This window comes from Heptranchias perlo, chromosome 25 (genome assembly GCF_035084215.1).
Source record: "Heptranchias perlo isolate sHepPer1 chromosome 25, sHepPer1.hap1, whole genome shotgun sequence".
In the NCBI taxonomy this organism is placed as follows: Eukaryota; Metazoa; Chordata; class Chondrichthyes; order Hexanchiformes; family Hexanchidae; genus Heptranchias; species Heptranchias perlo.
This window is the reverse complement of record NC_090349.1, coordinates 43,992,745-44,020,663: the sequence shown is the minus strand read 5'-3', so window position 1 is coordinate 44,020,663 and position 27,919 is coordinate 43,992,745. Positions and strand designations below refer to the sequence as shown.

General features: G+C 46.0%; 1 protein-coding gene across 3 annotated transcripts in view; it reads left to right on the top strand.

Annotated features, from left to right (window-relative positions):
• Window positions 1–27,919, top strand: part of galnt9 (polypeptide N-acetylgalactosaminyltransferase 9) — a 211,863-nt gene that overhangs the window by 30,977 nt on the left and 152,967 nt on the right. For all 3 annotated transcript variants that reach the window (XM_068006169.1, XM_068006168.1, XM_068006170.1), the window contains exons 2-4: window positions 3,586–3,766; window positions 12,156–12,322; window positions 23,361–23,535. In XM_068006169.1, coding sequence (XP_067862270.1) covers window positions 3,586–3,766; window positions 12,156–12,322; window positions 23,361–23,535 — 523 coding nt within the window. The remainder of the gene's footprint in view (window positions 1–3,585; window positions 3,767–12,155; window positions 12,323–23,360; window positions 23,536–27,919) is intronic.

The window sequence follows — 27,919 nt, the reverse complement described above, 5'->3', positions numbered from 1 at the left end:
AAGGTTAATCTCCAGGACACTACTGCGAGCAAAAACACCCGGGAGAAAAATCATAGAGGCCTTAAAAAAAAACAATTGTGTGATTTTTTTTTTCCATTTTCTTTCAAACACTTGTGTTTATTAGTTGTGAAAATATTGGAGATGGGGAGAAAAGTCAAGAATCATCCAATCAGGTAATGAAGAATCTGTTCACTCTCCGATTCGTGCAAGATGGACGTGTCGGGCGTCCAATGGCGGGAGAGTGGGGGGCGGGGCAGTTGGAGGCAGGTGGTCATGTGATGAAACCTCCAGGAATAGATTCAACCAGAGTTGGCAAACCCTACTGCTCACCCTTAGCATTGGTCAGTGTTGCAAGATTATACCAGCCGGCTGACGTGGTCCAGGAGTCAAACCGGATTATTCCAGGATCATCGGACCCCTGAAGCAATATAAACAGGGCAGTAGCTGTCAGCTTGAGATCCACTAAGGATCGAGACTGCTGAGGGAGCCCATTCTGCCCATCCAGCCATCCTTCCATGGAAACCTAGAGTTCCTCTCCCATCGCAGCGTCTAACTGCCTTTTGAATGACTCCCAGATTTTTTTTTTTGCCTCAATCCCTACCCAGCCCTCATTCCACACTCTGCCTGAAGAACAGCTTTCTGACCACAGTCCTGAATTCGCCCTTTTTTAACAGTTCCTTGAGAACTGAGTTGCCTGCCCGCAGTCTCAAGTGATGACTATCGATGGCAAGGCATCAAAGGAGCTAGATTAGCGGTGGGGAAGGTATTTTCCTTTAAATTGCTGTAAAAGAACTCTCCTTGTTGAATGAATACATCATTAATATGAAATTAACTGTAACCGCCTTCCCTTAATGTCTTTAATTGCTCTCTCACTGATTTCTAACTGCTGCTTTAGTTATATCCATTTTTTAATCTCTCAAGCTGATATTTTTGTTGGTTAATTCTTCTAGAATTCACTAAACCCAACACTAATGTCGACGGTGGAGTAACATTAATGAGCAGTGACACTCAGTGTTTGGTCTGCAGGGCATTTGAAGCAAAGGAGAAAGAAAGACTTGCATTTATATAGCGCCTTTCACGACCTCTGACTGACCCAAAGCGTTTCATTGCCAATGAAGTACTTTTGAAGTGTAGTCTCTGCGGTAATGTAGGGAAACATGGCAGCAATGTAAGGATTTCTTCTGCTTTTTATATAACTTTTATAATATAAAGTACAGAGAGAGCGAAAAGGCCATTCAGCCTGTCAGTTCCGCTTCTGATTAACATGGACTCCGCTCCCACATCATCAGTCGGGATGGTGGGGGGGGAACAGTCGAACTTTTTTTTTCCCACCTGGGAGTCACTGTGGGAGGTCGGTCCTCATTAGCATCCCACCAGCCAGCTGCCCGTCTGATGGAGGCTTTCTGAACAGCTTTCACTGAACGGCGGGTGAAGTCCGCAAATGGCAGTTGATGCTAGCTCAATTGTTAATTTTAAATCTGAGATTGATAGATTTTTGTTAACCAAAGGTATTGAGGGATATGGGGCTACGGTGCGTAAAAGGACCTGGGTCACAGATCAGCCATGATCTCATTGAATGGCAGAACAGGCTTGAATGGCCTACTCCTGTTCTTACATTCCTATGTCACATGGGATCTTTAATGTCCACCTGAGAGGGCAGACGGGGCCTCCTTTTAACGTCTCATCCAAAAGACAGCCCCTCTGACGGTGCAGCGCTCCCTCAGTACCGCACTGGAGTGTCAGCCGTCTCTGGAGTGGGGAGAAGAAGAGAATTTTTTTTTAAGCAGCAAGTTGTTATGAAAAGGTGGTGGAAGATTCAATAGGAACTTTCAAAAGGGAATTGGATAAACACTAGAAAAGCAAAAATTTGCAGGGCTATTGGAAAAGAGTGAGGAAGTAGGATTAAATGGACAGTTCTTTCAAAGAGCTGGCACAGGCACGATGGGCCGAATAGCCTCCTTCTGTGCTGTATGATTCTATGAACCCACAACCTTCTGACTCAAAGGCAAGAGTGCTATAGAAAATTCTAACAGGACTAGACAGACTAGATGCAGGGAGGATGTTCCCGATGGCTGGGGAGTCCAGAACCAGGGGTCACAGTCTCAGGATACGGGGTATTCCATTTAGAACTGAGATGAGGAGAAATTTCTTCACTCAGAGGGTGGTGAACCTGTGGAATTCTCTACCACAGAAGGCAGCGGAGGCTAAGTCATTAGATGTATTCAAGAAAGAGATAGATATATTTCTTAATGCTAAAGGGATCAAGGGATATGGGGGAAAAAGCAGGAACAGGGTACTGAGTTAGACGATCAGCCATGATCATTTTGAATGGCGGAGCAGGCCCGACGGGCCGAATGGCCTACTCTTGCTCCTATTTTCTATGTATCTATGCTAGGTCTGACACCTGTGCTAGTTCTTTCTCCGTGTACTTCAAGTGTCGAACACATTGCAGAGGAGATGGATTGTAACAGTTGGTGTGAATCATGCTTGTCTCTAGTACCTGGCGTCCATACGTTGTACCCCAGAAACTAAAGAATTAATACAGCAGAGGGGAGAATACTCGACAGCAGGAAACTCGTGCTGAGCTGAGCGTTTACCATCTGATAGGAACAGCGTACGTGCAAAGTATCTCCCCTTCAAACAGTGCAAGCCTCTTGCACAGCACTCATGCCATATGAAGTTCTATATGGTGCACATTGTATACAAGTAGACCAATGTGAAACTGGGACATGTACTGCATGTAGCGGGACTGGATATGTGCCAAAAGTGGAAGGGTCACAAGTATTTAATGAAGCCCACAACTGCTGTAATGTAAAAGACACTGCTTAATACCATTTCAGTTTCTCAGTAGTGGACCTGTACTGATGAGTGATGAATAAGAAGTACATTCAAAAAAGTACACACAGTAGTGACGTTTAGTGTTTGGCGCATGCACACGTAACATGCACACAAACGCTTGGACTTTCGTATTATTTTGGAACTGTTTTTGTTCGTGTCTAATCGAGGCCAACCATGCTACGATTCATGCACTGGTTTATTCATTATTTCTCGAGTGTTCAGTACCTCTAGATTACCCAGACTGGTAGCGTAATGGTGGTTACATTCAGGTCAAGTTAAGATGCATTAATCTGCTGCTGGAGATGGAGGGCTGTGACTGGGGAAAAGGGAGATTAGTCGCTGAATTTGTTTGAGGTTTAAGGTGCCACATTTAAATGACGTTTACAACATTTTACAGAGGCTTATTTCAGTCAAAAATACACAGGCTGATGTGTCTGAATTACGTGCGCCTGTGGCCCTTGTTTTTTAGATGTTGCATCACGTGATAAAGCTCAACTGGCCTTTGGAGAATTGAGCTTATGAAGGTTTGCAGAAAGCTGGCTCAGTAACCAGCCTCTTGATCTCCCCTTTTTGTGTTTCAGTCAGTCGTATGAAGGTGCTCCCAACCATTTCACCTCCAGAGAAGATCCTCGCCCAAATCACTGGAATCCTGGGCTTTGGCCTGTCTTTCTCTGACTGATCCTCCGTCCACTTCCGGAATGTTCTGTTTTTGCGCGTTGGCTGACCTGTCTTTTATGTCTTGTTTAGGTCTCGCTAAACCGATCGGACTGATGGAAGGACCTGGAGGATTGGGTCAAGGAGGAATTGCTGCCACTCTGAGAGATGACAGTCATGAGTTTGATACAAAATATGAAGACTATGGCTACAACGCTCAGCTCAGTGACAGGATCTCACTCGACAGATCGATACCTGACTACAGACCAAAAAAGTAATGAGTTAAACCATTTGCTCTAAGCATTTTTGAGTGCTGGGGAAAGGAAGGTTACTTGGAAAAATATTGGGGACACCAAAGAAATTTACAGCACAGATGGAGGCCATTTGGTCCTTAACCACCCTTTGTCAGAGCAAAATTGCAGTGAACAGCCTGGTAAAGTTACCCTCCGTCCTAATATTTGCCACGGCTCAGTGGTGGCACTTTCGCCTCTGAGTCAGTACCAGTCCCAGTGCCAGTACTGAGGGAGTGCTGCACTGTCGGAGATGCCGTCTTTCCAATGAGACATTAAACCGAGGCTCCGTCTGCCCTCTCAGGTGGACATGAAAGATCCCATGGCACTATTTTGAAGAACAGCAGAGGGAGTTCTCCCCAATGTCCTGGCCAATCTTTATCCCCCAACCAACATCGCTAAAAAATAGATTATTTGGTTAATTATCTCACTGCTGTTTGTGGGACCTTGCTGCGTGCAAATTGGCTGTTATGTTTCCCTACATAACAGTGACTACACTTCAAAAGTAATTCATCGGCTGTGAAGCGCTTTGGGACGTCCTGAGGTTGTGAAAGGCGCTATATAAATGCAAGTTGTTGCCGGGCGACTGTACGTACAGTTCCGGTGGGCTGGTTGCTTTAGACTTTCTCCGCCAGATGTTTCAACGCCTAAGGCTCGTACATTGTGGGCTTTCCAGGGCAGCTTTGCTTCTGAGACTGGCAAAAAAAACTTAATTCACTGCTGACCTTTCACACCTGTCAGCCAGTGCTGATCTTCAATCTCTTTCAGGTTTCTGAGAGACGGAGAACAGTGGCAGAAACATGGGGCATGATTTTAACCCCGAGCCGGAAGGGGGCGGGGGGTTCAGATTGCAGACGGAAAACCCGGAAGTACGGGTTTCCTGAACGTCCTTACGGTTTTGATGTAAGGATGTCTTATATTTTTTCTTGCCGGTTTCCCATTCGACTGACCGGCCTGATAGACAGGCTGGTCTCAGTCGGACAGGAGAGCAGCCAGGGAGAGGATGTGTTCAGGTAAGTCTTTGATTGTATGGATGGGGGGGTGGGCATGGGGGCGGGCATGGGGGCAGTTGGGGGGGGTGGGGGGAAGAGTCAGTTACGGGGGGAGAGATAGGGGGTCAGTCATGGCCGGGGGGGGGGGGTGTCGCGATCGGGGGTCACCGCAGGGGTCCGCTGCAGGTTGGCTTGTTGGGCCTGGGGGACGCACTCCTGCTCCTCTGGGCCCACGGGCTGTGCCAGAAAAGCACTTACCTGCAGTTTCGGGCCTTCTCGCCTCCTCTCGCGCGGCGTGAAGGAGAAGGCCCAGGAATCCCGGCCCCCAGGGGTTGAAATTGCAAATTCTGCAAAAAATGGAGGCCCGCAGCCTCCTTGAAAGGTTTTACTGACCAACCCGCCTCCTGAGAGTGGATTGGTCACCCGCCCCTCGTCCTGCCCCGGTGAGAAACAGAAATGGGTGGGTTGGAGGCGGGTCTGAAATGGTTGCGATTTTGAATGCCCCCCAGCCCCCAACCCACCCGTTTTTCAGTGTTAAAATCATGCCCGTGGGCTCCAATCTCTCTCGTGCTTACGGTTTCAAATAGCACTTCTTTATAATCGAGGTACTCCGTTTACAGGGCTTTTGATAATATTACTGAAATGCTACTGTGTTGAGGTGCTGGCGCACATTTACATTTTTAAAATAGCTCGACTCAAAAGTACTATTGTGAACCATGGGATTCTCACTGCCAGTAGGGATCTCAAGGAATTAATTTTTTGTGAATTTTTGAGCCGCGTTAGAAGGAAAGAAAGATTTGCATTTCTTTAGCACCTTTCGCAACCTCAGGACATGCCAAAGCACTTTACAGCCAATGAAGTATTTATTTGCAATGTAATCACTGTTGTAATGTAGGAAACGCAGCGGCCAATTTGCGCACAGCAAGATCCCACAAACAGCAATGTGATAATGACCAGATAATCTGTTTTTTAGTGATGTTGGTTGAGGGATAAATGTAGGCCAGGACACCGGGGAAGAACTCCCCCTGCTCTTCATTGAATAATGCCATGTGATCTTTTACGTCCACCTGAGAGGGCAGACGGGGCCTCGGTGTAACGTCTCATCCGAAGACGGCACCTCTGACAGTGCAGCACTCCCTCAGTACTGGCACTGGGAGCGTCAGCCTGGATTTTGTGCTCAAATCTCTGGAGTGGGGACTTGAACCCACGACCTTCTAACTCAGAGATGACAGTGAGCCAAATCTGACCATGGGAAAATCAACCACTGTTTACCAACCTACTGCAACAGGTTAATAGAATAAACATTGATGGGACAAATTAGCCATCTGATTATTATAAATCAGTACTGAAGCTGAACTTCCAATGTGTCTTCAGCAACTGAAAGTGGATTATAGAGAGTTTCATTATCAATGAGGAAGTGCTGTGGAAATCGATGTAGTTCAGTTTATGACGCTCGATTAGCAAACAGTGACATAGAAAATCCTCCTGTAGGTCTGCAGAATATTAGCCTTTTGCTAGGACTTAATGACTGCATTCTTTGGTAGAAAATGGAAATAATAGCCCATTAATGGCGTTGCCCAGTCAATTTAGACGCACAAATGGAGAACCTGAGAGTGCTCCGTCTCTCAGCCACACCATTGATTTGCTTTCATTCAGTGTGAAACTGGAGAATCCTAATTAAGAAAGCGCAAGTCTAATTATACTGCGCTGTGAAAATAACATTTCAGAGGGAGCGCAGGGCTGGGCTGAGCTGTCCCCCAATGCCCTTTGTTTTAACGTAGCCGCAGATAGTTCTGCTAATGATGGCTGGTGAATTGATTGATCCGACTTGGCCAGAGACTGCAGCCACAGCTTCAGGCTAACCATCATGAGGGGAGAACTACAACAAATTGGTTGGCATTGTAGATAATATAAACCATTCTCTGTCCTGTCCATCCCCACCTCCCTTTGTCTCTCACAGCATTTACTTCTAATGAGATTTCTGGTTGACTTTTTCTCTTCCGTTTCTCCGACAGTCTGGTTGCCCTTTTTTAAAAAAAAACTAGTCCAGTGTTGCCCAACAACAACAACAACTTGCATTTATATAGCGCCTTTAACGTAGTAAAACGTCCCAAGCCGCTTCACAGCAGCGATTATCAAACAAAATTTGACACCGAGCCACATAAGGAGACATCAGGACAGGTGATCAAAAGCTTGGTCAAAGAGGTAGGTTTTAAGGAGCGTCTTAAAGGAGGAGAGAGAGGTAGAGAGGTTTAGGGAGGGAATTCCAGAGTTTAGGGCCCAGGCAGCTGAAGGCACGGCCGCCAATGGTGGAGCGATGGAAATCGGGGATGTGCAAGAGGCCAGAATTGGAGGAGCGGTACACTTGGGTTGGGGGGGGGGGGAGTGGGCTGGGGGAGGGGATGAGTTGTGGGGTGGGGGTGGGATGCACTGCGGGGGGAGTGGGGGAGGGAAGGGGCGGGTTGGTAGGGGGTGGGGGAGGGGTTGGGTTGTGGGGTGGGGGTGGGATGCGCTGCGGGGGGAGTGGGGGAGGGAAGGGGCGGGTTGGTAGGGGGTGGGGGAGGGGTTGGGTTGTGGGGTGGGGGTGGGATGCGCTGCGGGGGGAGTGGGGGAGGGAAGGGGCGGGTTGGTAGGGGGTGGGGTGGGGGAGGGGTTGGGTTGTGGGGTGGGGGTGGGATGCGCTGTGGGGGAGGGAAGGGGCGGGTTGGTTGGGGGGTGGGGTGGGGTGGGGGAGGGGTTGGGTTGTGGGGTGGGGGTGCGAGTCTGGGTGAATGGGTAGAGGCTAGCACTGGGGCTTAGAGTGAGAGCTGGTACCAGTTTGATGTTCAGAGCGTGCTCTAGAGGACATGCAGTAAGGGAGTTCCCTTGAAATGTGTTCACTCCACAGTACTGTCTGTTCAGTTGGTTGATGAACCAGAAACAAAGCAAAACCTCAGGGGAGACGGTGCTCAGAACAATGAAATTGCCCCAAAATCAACAGCACAGAGGCAACCAACAAAATAACCAGAGAATTTACAATACTGGACAGTGAAGGAAGCCACTCAGTACAGCTGATCGAGTGGAGATCGTAGTTCCAATTATATTAAAAAACTAGTACAGAAAGAGAAGACAAGTGACTGAGAGAGGGATAAGCTAATTTCATTCACTCAACAGTCTTTGGAACAGGTAACCAGTAAAAAAAATATTTTGGCTATAGATGCAACATCTGGATTTTGAAATCTGACCAGTACCCTTCTGTGCACCAAGAACAATATCTTGGAAAAATATTTGTTTGCTCCCACCAGTAATGCATCTTCATAGTTTGTTTAAACCTATTTGAAACCACACGTAAAAACGAATGAAAGGAAAGACAAGTGGCTCCCTCTTTGGCCTCCCAGATCCGCAGTCTCGCACTGAGGGTTCCTAATTAATTAAAACAGTCGAACAGTCGAACTGTGAGGGTTCCTAATTAATTAAAACAGTCGAACTGTGAGGGTTGATAATTAATTAAAACATCGAACAGTCGAACTGTGAGGGTTGATAAATAATTAAAACAGTCGAACAGTTGAACTGTGAGGGCTCCTAATGAATTAAAACAGTCGAACAGTGACGGTTCCTAATTAATTAAAACAGAGCGGGTATAACGGAGCAGAAAATGTACAAACAGAAAGTTCATCCGAGAAATAGTTAAAAGCTGTTTTTATTCCCTCCCAGTGTCGTCTATCAATAAATTAAAAAAAGATACACTGATTCTTACTTTAGCAGCAAATAATAATTAATGTGGGAGCGTATTTCTCAAACACTAGGCTCCCAACTCCGCATGCCCGGGACTGAGAGCTGCTGTAGGACAGCACGATGGCTGAGATCGGAGGGGTGACATGGACAACAATAACAACAACAACTTGCATTCATATAGCCCCTTCAACATAGTAAAACGTCCCAAGGCGCTTCATATGCGTAAATCAAATAAAATTTGACACTGAGCCACATAAGGAGATATTAGGACAAGTGACCAAAAGCTTGGTCAAAAAGTAGGTTTTAAGGAGCGTCTTGAAGGAGGAGAGAGAGGCGGAGAGGTTTAGGGAGGGAATTCCAGAGCTTAGGGCCTAGGCAGCTGAAGGCACGGCCGCCAATGGTGGAGCGAACAAAATCGGGGCTGCACAAGAGGCCAGAATTGGAGGAGCGCAGAGATCTCAGAGGGTTGTAGGGCTGGAGGAGGTTACAGAGGTAGAGATGGGCGAGGCCATGGAGGGATTGGAACACAAGAATGGGAATTTTAAAATTCTTTGACAAGTCTTCTCTGACAGAATTTACAGCACAGAAACAGGCCATTCGGCTCAACTGGTCTATGTCGGTGTTTATGCTCCACACGAGCCTCCTCCCTCCCTCCCTACGTCATCTCACCCTATCAGCATATCCTTCTATTCCTTTCTCCCTCATGTGTTTATCGAGCTTCCCCTTAAATGCATGGGGATCGGGCTGGAAATTGGAGTTGAGGTAGGAGATCAGCCATGATCTTATTGAATGGCGGAGCAGGCTCGAGGGGCCGTATGGCCTACTCCTGCTCCTATTTCTTATGTTCTTATGTTTTTATGCATCTATGCTATTCACCTCAACCACTCCTTGTGGTAGTGAGTTCCACATTCTCACCACTCTCTGGGTAAAGAAGTTTCTCCTGAATTCCCTGTTGGATTTATTAGTGACTATCTTACATTTATGACCCCTAGTTTTGGACTCCTCACAAGTGGAAACATCTTTTCTACAGTTAAAGGCTTTTTTTTTATCTGCACAGCGTATTCTATTAATGAAAAAAATAGAAATGCCAGTTCTGACAATTTGTGCATTAGAAGTGGAGCATATTTTCAAAACATTTCTCAAACACTAGACTCCCAACATGCTTGGAGCTGACTGATTGCAGGTTCATAGATCATGGTGCTGAATGGTTTTTTTAATACCAGCTCCATTGAAGGACTAATTAGAGCTAAGTTTTAAACACTTGAAATAAGTCTTACCGTGAACAGCTGCCCAGTTATTGTGTGAAAAGTCCCTGAGAGAAAAATAGAGCAACATAACAGATGCACCAACACCAGTTATGTACGAGCCAATATGCTACTTAAAATAGGCTGCATTTAGTGGCAGAGTGGAGATGATTGGGTAATTCTCCCATCAATCACACCGAGAGACTGCCCTGCTGTAAGTGACTGGGATTGATTATATGCAAATAATTTGTATTATGTAACTGTCCTCCACTCACTGCATTTTGCTGGCGAAATCACCCTGCTTTTATCAGGAGATGTTGCTGTAGTTTCGGTCATGAGTTCTGTTTGCTGTATTTCGTAGAGACTCTTTTTAAGTAGACTCTGTAGACTGTTTGCTGTAGTGCAACAGAGTAGACTCTGTTTGCTGTGAGTCCTGCTGTAAGTCCCGCCCTGCCTCCAACTCGTTGGCTAACACAGTGGTGTAATTAGACACTCTGATTAAAATACTCAGCATGTTTTGTTTTCTTTGCCATTGTTTGGAAAGAATAGACAGCTTCTTTTTAGAGCGCAAACTATACAAAGTCAAAAGGCATCATTGGTCTCAGAGGGAAGCCTTGATTATAAATATGGTCACATTATCACAAAATCTACCAAACATCAGGCGGTAGAAACTGGTGTGCACTGCGCCTATTTTTCAGGTGTAAAACAGGTGTAATGATGGCAAACTTAGCAGTGCATGGACTGCATCCGTTCTTTGCCTGCTTTTGGCCACTGCTAAAATCTTTCTGCCCTTTTTTTTCCCCCAGCATCCCACGTGGCCGCCTAATACAGGCGTTAGGCCCCTTGCATACAGAAAGAAAGACTTGCATTTATATAGCGCCTTTAACATAGTAAAGTGTTCCAAGGCACTTCACAGGAGCGATTATCAAACAAAATTTGACACCGAACCACATAAGGAGGTATTAGGACAGTGACCAAAAGCTTGGTCAAAGAGGTAGGTTTTAAGGAGCGTCTTAAAGGAGGAGAGAGAGGCGGAGAGGTTTAGGGAGGGAATTTCAGAGCTTATGGCCTTGGCAGCTGAAGGCACGGCCGCCAATGGTGGAGCAGTGAAAATCGAGGGTATGCTAGAGGCCAGAGTTGGAGGAGCGCAGAGATGTCGGAGGGTTGTAGGGCTGGAGGAGGTTACAGAGACAGGGAGGGGGCGAGACCATGGAGGGATTTGAACACAAGGATGAGAATTTTAAAATTCTATGACAAGACTTCTCTGATAAGGCTCAACAATTTATACACCAGCTAATTGGAACATAAAGTTACTGAACTCGGATAGGAGAGGCTTTAACCATTTGCTTCAGATGGCTCGTTCCGGTTAAAATGGGAAACTGCAGTGAACTTAGACTCAGGAGGGGAGGAGAGAGAAAACAATCTGACAAATTCCCACATCTGGCAGATTCTTTAAATAAAGCCTCTTTCACTCAGTGGGCTGTCATTGTTCCATCTCTTGATCTTTGCTTGGTTTGCTTTCTAGTTCAAAGGAACCATCCGACTGCTAATTGAGTTTTCACACAAGGCAAGCCATTTTCAATGTATCGCCCTAACAACTGCTGTCGTGTGACTGATACAGTTGGGTTTCTCATCTGTCAGAAGAACTATTTGTACCTTCCCGGTCAACAGAAAATGATCTTTGGATTTCTTAATGGCAATGATAGACAGAAGAGTATAGGATTTCGCAATGCGGAGATTTTCTAGCCCGCTGAGCGTTCTATGTTACTGATCTCCGTGCCTCTGATCTCTGAGCGGATCAGGCTCGAGGGGCTGAATGGCCTACTTCTGTTTCTATGTATGAACTTGCTTTTATATCGCGCCTTTCACAACCTGAGGCTTAGTGGGTAATAGGCCAGAGCAGAGAACGAGCCCTTACTAGGACAGAAATCAATATTAAAGTTACCAAATTCACCTACAGAGGTGACTGGAGTGGGAAATGGAAGTATTTACAATGATACAGGACAGGTTCTTATCGAAGACTGTGACTGAGGCATATTTTGGGATCAGAATAGAAAGAACTTTTATAAGAGTCTACAAGGAAAGGATACAAGGAGAGGGAAGGGAAATAGGATGAGAGAGGCTTGCACCAACGCAGGCATGATGGGCCAATTGGCCTTCAGTGCGAATTGGCCTTCTGTGTTCTAGGGTGACCTGATGTGTCAGAAGTGAGAACATTCTTTCATCTCATGGGCCTGAACTTGAGCACAAACTTAATAACATTTTAAAAAAATCTCAAGCAGAGGTCTCTCAAAAGAAAATGAATTATAATAACCGACGCTTGACATTTGCAAGTTATGCTGAATCGCTGCCTTTTAATCAGACACCATAATTGCTAACCAACTCCCCTTTGGTTCTGCTTTTTTTTTGGTTTCCGTTTCAAGGTGCAAACAGATGGCCTACCTGAGCAACCTTCCTCAGATTGCCGTGGTCTTCATCTTTGTGAACGAGGCACTGTCGGTCATCCTGCGGTCGGTGCACAGTGTGGTCAATCACACGCCTCCACACCTACTCAAGGAGATCATTCTCGTCGACGACAACAGCGACAGCGGTAAGGAAGAAATTTGAGTTGCGCAAAGCTCCTTGCAAGGAATAAATTGCATTGAACTCCATTGTCCTTAGTTCCATGGTTTTTTCCCTTAAGGCTCCTACACAGACAGTAGGAATTCCTAGACTCGTGACCAAGCCAAATGTTATTTGCCTGATGCTACGTACCCACTTATAATAATTTACAATCCTACCATTGAATTTATTTTTATATTCCTTTTAAGCTCACCTGCTGCACACAAATCCAGCTAAGAAGTCTTGCCCAGGTCTGTCCCTTGTCTCCACCAATCTTCTTTAAACCAGATACTAAGAGGTGAACAAGAACTTTCTCTCCCTAAATTCCTGGTAATGAAGTGCTTGGCCTCCCACTCCCTGGTGATACGGATAAGGTTGAGCGTTCCTTGTGTGCTGCACAGTGCTGACGGACTAATCAGGGTGGGGGGTGGGGGGGTGGAGAGAAGCGGGGGGGGAGGGGGAGGGGGCTGTTAGGATTGCCAACTCTGGTTGGAGGTATTCCTCGATGTTTGAATACATGACCTCCTGTCTCCCATTGCCCCGTCCCCATCATTGGTCGACCAACATGTCCATCATCTCAAAGCACCGCCTTCCCATGGCTAGTTGAGATGCAAACAGACTCTTCATTACCCGACTGGATGATTCTCAACATCAGACAAACTGCTCTTCTTTCTATCTCCAATATTTCTTGATAACTAATAAGCAAAATTGCGAAAAGAAAATTTTAAAAAGCACCCAATTTTTCTTAATGTCCCGATGATTTTTCTCCTGGGTGTTGCTCGCACCAGTGTCCTCGGGATTAATCTTCAATACCCGGAGACTCCAGGAAAATCCTGGAGTGTCGGCAACCTCAGAGGGGTGAGGGGCACCAACACCCAGTGGCATCCTACGTGCCATCCTATGTGCCCATTTTTGAAGGCATTGGGCTGACGAACATTTTCATGACGGCTGAAGGAAAAAGGCAATTAAGCCAATGTAGTAGTCCAACATTGTTTACCGTTGGACTACTACAAGTCCAACTGATTCTTTACCGTTACCAACTGAGGAATAAAAGTGTTCCTGCAACTAGAGTCCGAGATGAAGCAGGTCCCATTGAGCAGGTCCTTGCAGTCTCTACTTGACCATAGATCATTGTGCAACAGCACACACGCTCCTGTCTGTTACTACAACTGTTGGGACTGCTTAAGGGTTATTAATTATTGCCTCCGCTCCGAGCAAGTAACAGACTATGATACGAAAGCATTTTTTCTTCCTAGTTGAGATACGAGTGGTCATTTTCCAAACGTACAGTCCCCACAGGATGTCCCGCCCACTGAGAGCGCATATTAGGAAAATCGATTCCACACTGCCCACTATTTTTCGACCATTTAAAATAATGGTTGAAAAATGGTGAGAACTGCTCGGCCGAATTTCTGATTTCACCGGGCAAGGTTCCCCAGCGGGTATTACAACTACGGTGTCGTTCCTAACCGAGAAAGAAAAGAAATATATAACAGGCCGGATTTTGCTGTGAAAGTAACGGTGACGCTAACAGCACTCACTGTTATTTCTGCGCAAATCGGACATCAACTTCAGACGAGCAGAAATGCGCAGTTAAAAGCGAAAATCCCAAAGTTGCTGTCAGAGACACGCCACTCCTCCATAAGCTGTGAGAAAACGACATCTCACCGTCTGGCTCCCCATTCAAATGTACTGAACGGCATTAAGTTCCTGTACTGACATCGTAGATATAGACTAAACTCGCCACACAAACTTAGGGCTTGTCCATTCCAGTCTAAGCACCCTTTTAATGGTGTGAAACATCTTAATTACTGCCAAACAACTTCTCTGGCACTGAAAATTAACTTTTACAAGTGTGGAGTCTTCAGCTTTTTATTGTTGGAGAGTTTTAAAAAAAATTAAATAACATTTTTCTCAATTTATCTTTTTGTCTCTTGCTTTAACCTTTCTTCCCCTCTCTTTATTCTGCTTTCTGTACCTGATTTGACATTGAATTCACTATTCTAACTTACACTTCCTGTTCAGACTCCGTGCTGCTCATTAAAGATTCTTCAATCTGATTGGTTAAGGACACACAGTTGCTGAGATACACAGTTGCTTGCCCTGTTCACACAGGTCTCAGATGCCCCGTAGAGGGCACCCGCTGTTTGGAACTCTGATTTGCTGGAACTTGTCGTGCTAAACCCCATAGACAGTCTATGGGCGAGTGCTGTTTGTTCGCTCGATCGCTGCTCACGGTTAAATCCAGCCCATTGTCTTTCACAACCTCAGGACGTCCAAAAGTGCTTTACAGCCAATTAAATACTTTTGAAGTGTGGTTATGTAGGGAAATGCAGCAGCCAAATTGCGCACAGCAAGATCCCACAAGCAGCAATGAGATAGATGACCAGATAATCTGTTTTAGCGATGTTGGTTGAGGGATAAATATTGGCCAGGACACTGGGGAGAACTCTTCTGCTTTTTTTTTGAAATAGTGCCATGGAATCATAGGCTGGTGTGGGATAAGGAAATGTCACACTGGTAGAACGAGTGTGCCTTTTTTGATTCTGGTGTTAATCGGTATCATTGGGACCTTTACCTTACATCTCACCAAAGTTAGATCTTATCTGGGAATTGCGCGAGGTGGATATGGAGTGCAAAAAACCTAGTAGAATCCTCCATTGCCCAACACCTACCTCCCTCATTTTAGCGAGAGCTAAATTTTCCCCCAAAAAAATCTCTCGTGTGCAAGGAAGAAAAACCTCAAAAGGATTGGATTGAGAAAGCTCGGAAAATTCCCTCACTGGCTGCTGTGACTAGAATCCCGAAGTTTGTGACAGCACAAAGCTGACAGTCCGGGTATTAGATTGTAGAGCTCGGAGACACCATTAATAATATTTTTTGAAGTAACGGGAGGTGATCTGACTCTAAGGCTACAGTTCAGAGTAGTGTGTGTGTCGGAGGGTATGAAACAATGACACAAGGCTTTACGATGAACACCCTAACAGCTGAATGGGTTTTATTACAATACTTTTTATGACATTGATAATGAGTTTTCAATGCCTTTTGGTGCTTGTATTAATACCTGACCTACTGCCCTTCTTATTCGCACTCACACCCTAGCAGTTTCTTCCTTATTGAAGCTCAGAAGATTATAACAGCTCAGTCCCACTGAGCGTGCTCTGCCATTTCTGCCATGGCAGCTCTATGGTTTTAATTCAAATTCCCTGCCTTTTTTTCATATCCCTTATTTCCCGAATAAGTATCTGTCTCTCTTTTAACCATCTCGGTTGACTTTGTGTCTGTGTCCTTCTGGGGCAGTGTGTTCCCACACTCACAACCCATTGTGTGAAGACATTCCAAAACCAGGGGCCATAAATATAAGATAGTCACTAATAAATCCAATAGGGAATTCAGGAGAAACTTCTTTACCCAGAGACTGGTTAGAATATGGAACTCGCTACCATAGGGAGAAGTTGAGGTGAATAGCATAGATTTTTTTTTATTCGTTCATGGGATGTGGGCGTCGCTGGCGAGGCCAGCATTTATTGCCCATCCCTAGTTGCCCTTGAGAAGGTGGTGGTGAGCCGCCTTCTTGAACTGCTGCAGTCCGTGTGGTGAAGGTTCTCCCACAGTGCTGTTAGGAAGCGAGTTCCAGGATTTTGACCCAACGACGATGAAGGAACGGCGATATATTTCCAAGTCGGGATGGTGTGTGACTTGGAGGGGAACGTGCAGGTGATGTTGTTGCCATGTGCCTGCTGCTTTTGTCCCTCTAGGTGGTAGAGGTTGTGGGTTTGGGAGGTGCTGTCGAAGAAGCCTTGGCGAGTTGCTGCAGCGCATCCTGTGGATGGTACACACTGCAGCCACGGTGCGCCGGTGGTGAAGGGAGTGAATGTTTCGGGTGGTGGATGGGGTGCCAATCAAGCGGGCTGCTTTGTCCTGGATGGTGTCAAGCTTCTTGAGTGTTGTTGGAGCTGCACTCATCCATTTAAGAGGAAGCTAGATAAACACATGAGGGAGAAAGGAATAGAAGGTTATGCTGATCGCGTTAGAAAACATAAAGTGGGAGGAGGCTCTTTTGGAGCATAAACGCCGGCATAGACCAGTTGGGCCGAATGGCCTGCTTCTCTGCTGTAAATTCTATGTAATTCTGCGTAATTTTCCTGGACTGTGACCATGGTGCATTATTCCTCCTTGTCTTCTCTGCAGTCTTTGACATGGTGGATCACACCATCCTTCGCCAAAAGTCTCTCCTCTGTTATCCAGCTCGGTGAGACTTCCCTCACTTGGATCCACTCTTAGCCAGAACATCTCCAGCAATGACATCTTTTCCTGCCTCATTACCATCGGAGTCCCTCGAGGATCTATCTTTGGGCCCCCTCCTCTTCCTCATCTACATACTACCCCGTGGCGACATCACCTGCAGACATGGTGTTAGCTTACACATGTACACTGATGACACCCAGCTCTACCTCTCTTCCACTTCTCTTGACCCTTCCACAGCCTCTGTGAGGTTTATCAAGCATGATCTTCCCCTTTTAAACTCGGTCAGACTGCTTGTTCAACAACCTGTCTTGGCTGAGCCGCAATTTCCTCCAGTCAAACATCGGGAAGACCGAAGTCATGGCCGTCGGCCCCCTCCACAAACGCCGTACCGTTACCACTGACTCCATCCCCTCCACGGTCACTGTCTCAGGCAGAAGAGTGGGAGCACCTTCACTGGAACAGTTCAAGAAGAAGGCCCACCACCACCTTCTCAAGGGTAACTAGGAATGGGCAATAAATGCCGGCCTTGCCAGCAACGCCCACAGCCCGAGAACGAATAGAGAAAAAAACCAGACTGTTCGCAACCTCGTTGCGCTATTCGTTCCTGACCTGAGCTTCTGACCCCATCTCCTCCCCATCAGAAAGACGGCCTACTTCCACCTCCATAACATCACCTTCCTCCACCTTACCTAAACCTGAAACCCTCGCCCAAGCCTTGGTCACTTTTAGACTATCCCAGTGCTCTCCTGGCTGGCCTCCCACCCTTCGCCCTCCAGAAACTTCAGCTCAACCAATTTTTAAAAAGATAGACAGAACTAATCCAGGTAATTACAGGCCAGTTAGCTGAACACCTGCACAGGGAGAATTTTAGAGTCTTTAATTGAGGATGAAATGACCACATATCTAGATAATGAGAAAAGAGTTTAAAAGGGGAGGTCGTGCTTGACAAACCTCATAGAATTCTTTGAGGAGTTTGCAGACATGGTAAACGGGGGAAATGCAGTTTTGAAATTTGCAGATGATACCATACTAGGAGGTAGAGTTAATTCTTTAGAAGACCAAAGGAAGCTGCAAAGGGATATTGATAAGATGCGGAATGGGCTAAAAATTGGTGAATGGAATATTCAGTGTCAGTACATGTGAGGTGATGCATTTTGGTAAATTTACTCGTCCTTGCTCCATATCCATTGATACCCCTGACGACAAAAATCTATCGATCTCCGTCTTGAAAATTTAAGGAGCAGTGGAATTTCAGACAAGCAGGTAAGTATCTACTTGCTATTACTCCAGTGCCAGCCTGTGTAGAGGTATCTAGAAAATGTCAACAGAGTACCTTTCTTGTTTTCCCTCCATACACGCTGCAGCGAAAATTGTTGGCGGCGTCCAGTCATGGATGTATTATGACCGGGGAATCTCTCCAAGATGTACCCATTAGTTGTTTCTGTGAGAACTGAGAGAGGCAGGGAAGAAAGAAGATAAGTAACTTTTATATGAATACAGCCAAGTATTAATTCCTTTTAATCTAAAATCTGTTGACAAAACCCTTCTGCAGGATTGGGCTTTGCTCATTGAAGGGTGATGCAGGTGTCAGCCATGTCTCAGTGGGTTGCACTCTCTCCTCTGAGTTAGAAAGTTGTGGGTTCAAGTCCCACTCCTGAGGCTTGAGCACAAAATGTAGGCTGACACTCCCAGTGCAGTACTGAGGGAGTGCTGCACTGTCAGAGGTGCTGTCTTTCGGATGAGATGTTAAACCGAGGCCCCGTCTGCCCCCTCAGGTGGATGTAAAAGATTCCATGGCACTATTTCGAAGAAGAGTGGGGGAGTTCTCCCTGGTGTCCTGGTCGATATTTATCCCTCAACCAATATCACTAAAACAGATTATCTGATCATTATCACATAGCTGTTTATGAGACCTTGCTGTGTGCAAATTGGTTGCCATTTTTCTTGCATTGCAACAGTGATAACACTTCGAAAGTACTTCATTGACGTTGAATCACTTTGGGGCGTCCTGAGGTCGTGAAAGGCGCTATATAAATGCAAGTCTTTCTTTGTTACCTATTAGTAAATAATGTTTATGAGTTTGATAGTACATTGTGTACTTTTTTTCAATTGCATGCGTTGATTAGAGTTGCCAACCCTCCCAGATTATCCTGGAGTATCCCAGAATTAAGGATTAATCTCTCCGACAGTCCTGCGAGCAATCCGGGATTTTCTTTTCCCCGTTTTGCTCCAGCTGAACTCGCGACAAACAGGAGGGATGCAATGTGCCCAGGGTTTAACCACTTGCGCCTGGTTAAACCACACAACGGATAGGGCAGTTTCTGGAGCGCAGAGGATTGTGGGTATTGTAGCCGCCATTATTGACCGATTGCTACAAGGATCGACGTGTCGGGCAACCAATGGCGGGAGCGTAGGAGTGGGGCAGCTGGAGGCAGGAGATCAAGTGATGAAGCCGAGAATCGGCAACCCTAGTGGCGATGCATCGCCGTGGGACAACCCTGTTGCGTTACACTGCGTTTGAGAATTCTCCACTTCTGATCCACAGAATATGCCAGAACAAAATGAATGGTTGCCAATAACTTAAAAACTTGTTGTTAATGATCGCTGTTATTGATTTCAGAATCAATGAAAATGTAATGTATTTTTGTGTCCATATTAAGTGGGGCTGCAAACCAATCTAGTAATTTGGCAAGAAAATGAAGGCATGTTATTCAGTACCTAAAAATTAGAGTTGGGAATGGTTCAAGGTTAAAGTTAAGATGTTATCCTGCTTAGTCTGCTTAAAAAAAACTAACTTGAGAAACAGCAGCAGATAGAGGCAGACAGAGGCAACCTGATTCTGTGAAAACAGCACAAATAGATATTTTAATCCCTTATTATCACAAAAAATCCCCACTTAATGTGGTGAAGAAGCTACAAATTGGACCCTCACTTTTATTCGCTGAGCAAGGAAGTTGCTTTCCCCAGAGACTAAACAATAAGCAATTCCTAGCTTCCCAAGGTCATCAAAAAACACCTCACGCCCATTGTGTGAGAAAGTCCTTTGCTCCCTGTTAATCTGTGAATAAAATGGGAGCTGAAAAGAGAAAGAGAGATAAAGGCTTTTGGAAATGACAAGGCTGCAAGGGCAGTCAGACTTTTAATTAGTGAGCAGTGGAAGCTGCAGTCGGAATCAGAAAGCCAGGAATACTAGCGGACCAATTGAAAGACATCGGGGGGAGGGGGGGGGGGGGTGGAAATTGGATAGGGCCTATTATTGGGCGGGGCTAGCGCGATCCGCTATTACCCCGCGCCCAATGGCCCCTGCGCAGGCAGGACGAGATTTTTGTGAGGCCTGAGGACTTATCTTCAAGCAGCGTTCCGAATCAGCGTGACACGAGGATTCAATGCAATTCACACTTTCCACCAGCAGGGGGAGCCCCAATCTCTTAAAGGGAGGCTTAAAAATTTCTTAAAGGTAGCCAGTACCTGTTATTTGCTGAAAATAACAGTCTGCTGTCTGCATGGAGTCTGAACGGAGATCAGACGTCGCACATGCAAAACACAGATGCAGCTCCCATCCCTATGTTTACAAATTGATGAGTTATGTTAGAACATTGAATAAAGGTTGCGCACTACTAAATCCGACATCTTCCAATCTGCACACCAGATCTGAGTGTGTGCCAGAATCTGCCGATCTGAGTTGGTACCAGGCCAAGGTTCTCTGCTGATGCACTAGAGGCCTTGGTGCAAGAGGTGGACAGAAGGAGGGACATCCTGTATCCGCGGGGGGGGGGGGGGTGGAGAGGGGGGAAGACGCCCTCCAGACATACACCCAAAAGGCAGTGGGAGGCAGCGGGGGACGAAGTCAATGCCAGACGCACAGCATCATGAACATGGATGCAGTGCAGGAAGAAGTTCAATGCTTTGACATGAGTGGTCAAGGTGAGTGAGGTCAACTGTCAAGTGGCATCTCCTACCAACTACACCACACACTACACCCCCATCACCCACATACCAACAAACTCTTTCTATCAGTGCTCAACTCTTCCAATCAGATGCTTCCTCTCACCCTCACACATTACCACTGTTTCAAGCCTCCCACCCACAACTCACAGGCCACACACATTGGCAGCTATTCAACCATGACAGACACATCATCCAGACACACGTCCCACTTACTTGCAGGAGAAGATGGCGCATATCAGGAGGTAGCAAGTGGCAGTGGCATTTAGCCCCTCGAGCCTGTCCCGCCATTCAATGAGATCATCGTGGACCTGTGACCTAACTCCATATACCCGCCTTCGCCCCATATCCCTTCATACCCTTGGTTCACAAAAATCTATCAGTCTCAGATTTAGAATTCACAATTGAGCTATCATCAACTGCCGTTTGCAGAACAGTATTCCAAACGTCTCCCACCCTTTGCGTGTAGAAGCATTTCCTAACTTCACTCCTGCACGTCCTGGCTCTAAATGTTAGACTATGTCCCCACATCCTAGTATTCAAGTATAGGAGACCTCCAAAAACAGTTACAAATGTCTCGGCAGCCAAAAGCAGTAACCCAGCCACTAACCTGTAAATCCTGAACTGTCCCTTTAAATAGCGCTGGTGGGGGGTCCTTCAGGCACTCTAAGACACATTCAGATGGTCGTGGTTAAGACAGTGCGTTGAGATGATTGTTAGACACCATTTTGGGACTTATCACTTTAGCGTTGCACACTGATTCTATCCATTTTCTCCTAACCTTATATGCTTCTGGCGTTCGGTATTTGCGCCTGCGCTAACTCCTATACCAAGATGGCGTCTGGCACAACTCACTCTGGAAACGTGCGTGCGCAGCCAAGACGCCATCTTGGATGTTGGAGAGGCCGTGTAGCGCCGAAACAACGGACGGCCTATTGATGTGGGGAGGTGTGGCGTATTCTTTATTTTGTATCATTACACAAAGGTAAGTTGCATTGATTGAACTAAAGAATCTAGTCATAACGGTTACTCTGTATGTTCGATGGCTGTGCAGTATCAGCTTAACAATTCATAATGATCCTTGCCTCATTGAACAAGTAGACGAATATCCAGTTCAGGTCACAAGTGGGTCATGCTGTTGTACAAGCAGATATAGGACGATGTGAGTCAACTCCCACAACAGGAAGACGCTCATAACACTTACAGGAGTGACTGAACCCAAGAAAGTATCTGCGTCAGACCTGCATTTGTAACAACAATAAAAGAGAAAGAAAGACTTGCATTTATATAGCGTTTTTAACGACCTCAGGACATCCCAAAGCGCTTTACAGCCAATGAAGTACTTTTGAAGTGCAGTCACTGTTGTAATGTAGGAAATGTGGCAGCCAATTGGTGCACAGCAAGCTCCCACTAACAGCAATGTGATAATGACCAGATAACCTGTTTTAGTGATGTTGGTTGAGGGGTAAATATTGCCCAGGACACCGGGGAGAACTCCCCTGCTCTTCTTCAAAATAGTGCCATGGGATCTTTTATGTTCACCTCAGAGAGCAGATGGGGCCTCAGTTTAATGCCTCATTCAAAAGGCAGCACCTCTGGCAGTGCAGCATTCCCTCAGTACTGGCACTGGAGTGTCAGCCTAGATTTTAGGCTCAAGTCTGGAGTGGGACTTGAACCCATGACCTTCTGACTTATAGACAAGAGTGCTACCCACTGAACCACAACCTTTCATTATAGCTTCTGACTTACACTGAGCAATGCCACGGGAGACCCACCGGTGGGTACTTATTTATTGATGACGCCAGCGCCGTTCTGGAGTTAATCGTACTGTAACAGAATAACGGGGTGGAATTTCCTGCATATTTGCGCCTAGAAACACGCACGTAACCGAGGGTTAAAGCAAATACCTGGTGTAAAAGATCGAAGAAGCTCGGTCGCAGGTCTGTTACGTGTGTTATTACACTACACCCGAATTTCCTCAATCTTTTACGCTCATCTATTGGTCCCTGCGCCCGAACGCATCTCTGATCATTATAATGGCTCTGCCCCCAGGCTGAAGAGCCATATACGTGAATTTCCTGCAATTACACTGGTTCAAAAAGGGTGTAAAATTACGCCCAGGATTTTAGGTGCAGAGGAAACAAATTAATTTTTCTGGTGTTTCATTGTGATTTCTCCTCACTGAGTCCTGCTCTGTGTTTTCTGTTTCTTTTAATGCAATTTTTATGGCATCAGTGGAAGCCACTTTAAAAATTCAAAAGCTTCAAATTCAAAATTCAATTGCACATTTTTAATCGTGCTGTGCATGAATGATGGTGAAATGGTTTGTAACTTTAATTTTTGTACTTCAAGAAGGAATAAACAGTGACTGCACTTCAGAAGTACTTAATTGGCTGTAAAGCACTTCGGACCGTCTTAAGATTGGGAAAGGCGCTATATAAATGCAAGTTCTTTCTTTCTTTATATTTCATGCGAGTTCTGTGCTTTCCTCGGGCCCCGACTGTTTATATTGAGTTCTGCTTGTTTACAGCGATTTTCACGTTCCAGCGTATGCCAACGAGATTGGCAGCAAATTTAGGCGTAAATTGACACTGGCAAAATGGGCGCACGAGTTGGGTGTAACCGGGAGTAACGTCCCGATCACCGACCCACAGGAAATTCCACTCCCATCTCAAATTCATCAGTGGTGGCCGGAAAGGGGCAAATGACTGGGAAAGACTGAAGCGTAGAATGTTGAAAGTCTGATTTTTAAAAAAAAATACACTCATTTAAAACTAAAGCGCAGCCAGCTGAATCCCGGTTTCTAATGAAGGGACTTCTTTTTGTCGTTTCAGTGGAGCTAAAATTCAATCTGGACCAGTACGTCAACAAGAGATACCCGGGTCTTGTAAAAGTCGTGCGCAACAACAAGAGGGAAGGGTTGATCCGAGCCAGGATTCAAGGCTGGAAGGCAGCAACGGCCCCAGTCGTTGGCTTCTTTGATGCTCACGTAGAATTCAATGTTGGCTGGTAAGGAAACTCATCATACGAGCATTCCATTGAGTCTTTGGCTCGTTCTGAACCGCGCTTTATGAGCAATGACGGGCAGGAAAAGACCCTCCGGTCCACCCAGTCTGTCCCACACAATTTGTGATACCTTGTACATCACAATATATGCACTCTCCGCCCCACCAGAGACCACGTGATCTCCTGGGAGAGGCAAAACAAAAGATAAAAACCTTGGGCCAATTCGGGGAAAAGAATCTGGGAAATTCCTCTCCGACTCCCCCCCCCCTCCCCGCTCCACCCTTAGTCCAGGAGATCACTCTGGCCCTGATAATTCTCTGCATTTCATCACCTCCCTTTTGTAAGAGGTGATCTCCACCCCAGCCAGAAACAGGTCCAGCTCTCAATTGAAGGAATTCAGCAAATCGGTGTCCACTGTACGAGCCGACAGCCTGTTCCAGAGGTTCACTATTCTCTGGAAAAGGAACCAGTTCCAGGATTTTGACCCAGCGACACTTAAGGAACGATGGATATATTTCTGCCCAGATCTCTCTACTTGTTGACTTACTGGCACATTACATGTCGCTGTGTACTGATAAAATAGGTTTTCTGCAATCAATTCACTGTTTCTTTTGTCTCTCCCAAGAGGCAGAGTGGTTAGGGGTGAGTGATTGGTGTTGGAGGTTGCACTGTTGACTCGATGGGACAGGATTAATGGGCCTAATGGTTTTTTTCCCACCCTCTTCCATTTGTTTGTACGATTTCCTTTAAGCCAGTGATGTGGTCTTTCAGAACTTAGGAGAGGGGTCCTTGGATGTATGATAATGTTTTCAGGGGTCCCACACACAGAAATAATGTTTGAAAACCAATGATGACTTCTGTACTGAGGCACCCACCACCATTTATGTCAGTACAAAATCTAAACTACTTGACATTGATGGAATGTGCTCATAATGCTGTATAGTGCTGAATCCCACCATATCTCAGGTGCATAAATCCAATAAATTCAATAAAGACTTCAGGAGAAACTTCTTTATCCAGAGAGTGGTGAGAATGTGGAACTCGCTACCACAAGGAGTAGTTGAGGCGAATAGCAGAGATACATTTAAGGGGAAGCTGGATAAACACATGGAGGGAGAAAGGAATAGAAGGATATGCTGATAGGGTGAGATGTAGTAGGGAGGGAGGAGGCTCATAGAATCATACAATCATAGAAAATTAATGGCACAGAAGGAGGCCATTCAGCCCATCATGTCTGCGCTGGCCGAAAATGCGCCACCCAGTCTAATCCCACTTTCCAGCACTTGGTCCGTAGACCTGTAGGTTACGGCACTTCAAGTGCATTTCCAGGTACTTTTTAAATTTGATGAGGGTTTCTGCCTCTACCGCCCTTTCAGGCAGTGAGTTCCAGACTCCCACCACCCTCTGGGTGAAAAGTTTTTCCTCAGCTCCCCTCTAATCCTTCTACCAATCACTTTAATTCTATGCTCATGTGGAGCACACACACCAGCATGGTGTGTTAGGCCAAACGGCCTGTTTCTGTGCTGTAAATTCTTTGTAATTCTGTGCATTGACACAAGTTGGTTTAACTATATTTTTACTGTAAGTCATGTCATACAATCTACAAGACAAACAATATTAAATCCAGAAATAAAAACAGAAAATGCTGGAGAAGCTCAGCAGGTCAGGCAGCGTCTGTGGAGAAAGAAACAGAGTTAACGTTTCAGGTCGAAGACCTTTCGTCAGAACTGGTATTAAACCCAGAGAGGGAACTCGAAACTGACGTCATCAGTGGGATCTCTCATAAGTTTTTTTCCAGGTTTTAGTGTTATTCGCCTTTGGGGGAAACTGTGTCCAAATCTGAGTCAACACAACAATAACGTTAAGGCTTAAGGAAAATTCAACTTTTGCCACACTGCCTTCAGGAGTCTCGAGTTTAACAGTACAAAAAGCTGAGGGCCGTTTAGAATAGAAGCTGTCGACAGAGGGTGATCATGATGTCATGAGAACATCTGAAATTGAGGGGCAGGATAAGACCAGCTGGTCCATCAAACCTGCCCCACACCCCATGGTGGTCGGAGCACCCGGACTAAACACTTCCCAGCCCCCCACCTGCCCCCTCCCCCATCAGCCATGTAATCTCCTGAGAGAAGCAACAAACCAGAGGAAAATAACTCAGGGCCAATAAGGGAAAAAACAGTCTGGAAAATTCCTCTCCGACTCCCTCAGGCAATCGAAACCAGTCCAGGAGATGACATGGACCACATGTCTCCCTTTCAAAATGTACATCCATTGATATATTCACCCTGTAATCAAGACAAGCAAAGACTTTGAGAAGTAGGAAGACAATTACTTTAATGTTGCAAAAAAGGTGTGTTTGGCTACAAATGGGAAATAGTTCAAAACTTTTTACAGTTGCCCATAATTAGTCCAGGCCCTGTGGGTGGCGGAGAGGGCCCAGGGGCTGAGTGGCCGGGTCCGGGTCCTGCTCCTACTTCTTGTGTTCTTTAGATTTGAGGTTAGGATCAGATCAGCCATGATCTTATTGAACGGCGGAGCAGGCTCGAGGGGCCGATTGGCCTACTCCTGCTCCTATTTCTTATGTTCTTATGCCATCTCACCACTTCATGCTGGCCCAGCAGCCAGTCCATTTTGATATTAAAAGACCTGCTTACACTTTATGTTGCTTGAAAACATGAGTTATATAACGGCAGACTTTATTTATTGCGCCAATATTACCCATCATACAACGGCAGCAACAGTCACTGAGGAGGTAATTTTGAGACTTGGTTACTGGATTTAATTCTTTCCCAGTTATCTGCAAGACAGTGTTATTTAAAGTAATTTTTTCTACATGGTATTGTCTTTGTCAGCTTGCCTCAGTGGATAACACTCTCGCCTCTGAGTCAGAAGGTCACTGGTTTAGGCCGCACTCCAGATACTTGAGCACATGATCTGGGTCGACATTCTTCTGCCTCCTGGGCCCACGTGCCTGTATGGAAATAAAAGGATAGGATCGTCCTAACACAAGGCGCCTCATGGAGGAATAGAGAGAAAAAGAATGATCCAGCAATGCAACGATAGGACCCCCTTATGACTTGAACTGGATGTGTGTCTTCCTCATTTGGCGCCAAAAGCACCTCTCGAAGACAGACTGAGAAAACAAGCTGCTTTAATTCACGGACAGCAACTGAACACACAGATCAATGGTCATGATTGGATTCACTTGAACTCAACGGAGTATAAAATCGGGGTGGGGGTGGGGGGGTCTGTAAAACGGTTGTCCGGCCTGAACCCCACCGCCCATCCCACCCCCGGTCACCTCCCGTCCCCGCCGGGCGAGTTTGGTTAAGATCAGGGCTTTATTCTGAGACTTTCATTTGCCGTGCAAAGGTCCGGTCCATTGAAAATAAAAGAATTAACTGCGGCCGTTTGATGTTTTCCATCATCACCGTTGGGCTCCACCCCTGCCCTTCTGTGCAGGAAGCCTTTCTCGGAATTTGGAAGCGATATTCTTTGTATTACTAAAATATCAAAGCGTTCTTCAGTTCTTGCATCACCTCCTGTCATCTGAGCACCTTCATCGTCAGCTGCTCACACAGTGCTGACAGGGGGCTTTTGATAGGTCAACTGATACAACCCGTTTCCACGGAAACGACCTCAAAAAGCTCCAAGCGTGCTCGTTAGTACCCCACTGTCCTGACCTTATGACCTCTCAGCTGATTCAATTTCCCAGTTTCAAACCCCCAGCCTGCTCAAGGGATTCTCATCAGGTACATCCAGGGGGGGTGGAGAACGCAGCTTGTTTTTCTAGAAGACACAACATGCTGGCCTTGGTTTTCCGATCCACGGTGGCTCATTTCACTTCAATGGCTTACCGTCAGCATTGCAATCGGAAAAACCGAAGCCATCGTTTGAGTTTCTTTCTCATATATACGATGGCTCAGTGGGCAGCTCTCTCGCTTTCGGGTCAGTCGGTTGTGGGTTTAAATCCCACTCCGGAGACTTCAGCACAAAATCTAGGCTGGCATTTCTATCGGAGCAGCCGTCTTTCAGATGAGACGTTAAACCGAGGCCCCCTCTGCTCTCTCAGGTGGATGTAAAAGATCCCATGGCACTATTTAGAAAGGCACGGATTAATCAAGGACAGTCAGCATGGATTTGTTAAGGGAAGGTCGTGTCTGACTAAATTGATTGAATTTTTTGAGGAGGTAACAAGGAGGGTCGATGAGGGTAACGCCTTTGATGTAGTCTACATGGATTTTAGCAGGGCTTTTGACAAGGTCCCACATGGCAGACTGGTCAAAAAAGTACAAGCCCATGGGACCCAGGGGAAAGTGGCAAGTTGGATCCAAAATTGGCTCAGTGGCAGGGAGCAAAGGGTAATGGTCGACGGGTGTTTCTGTGA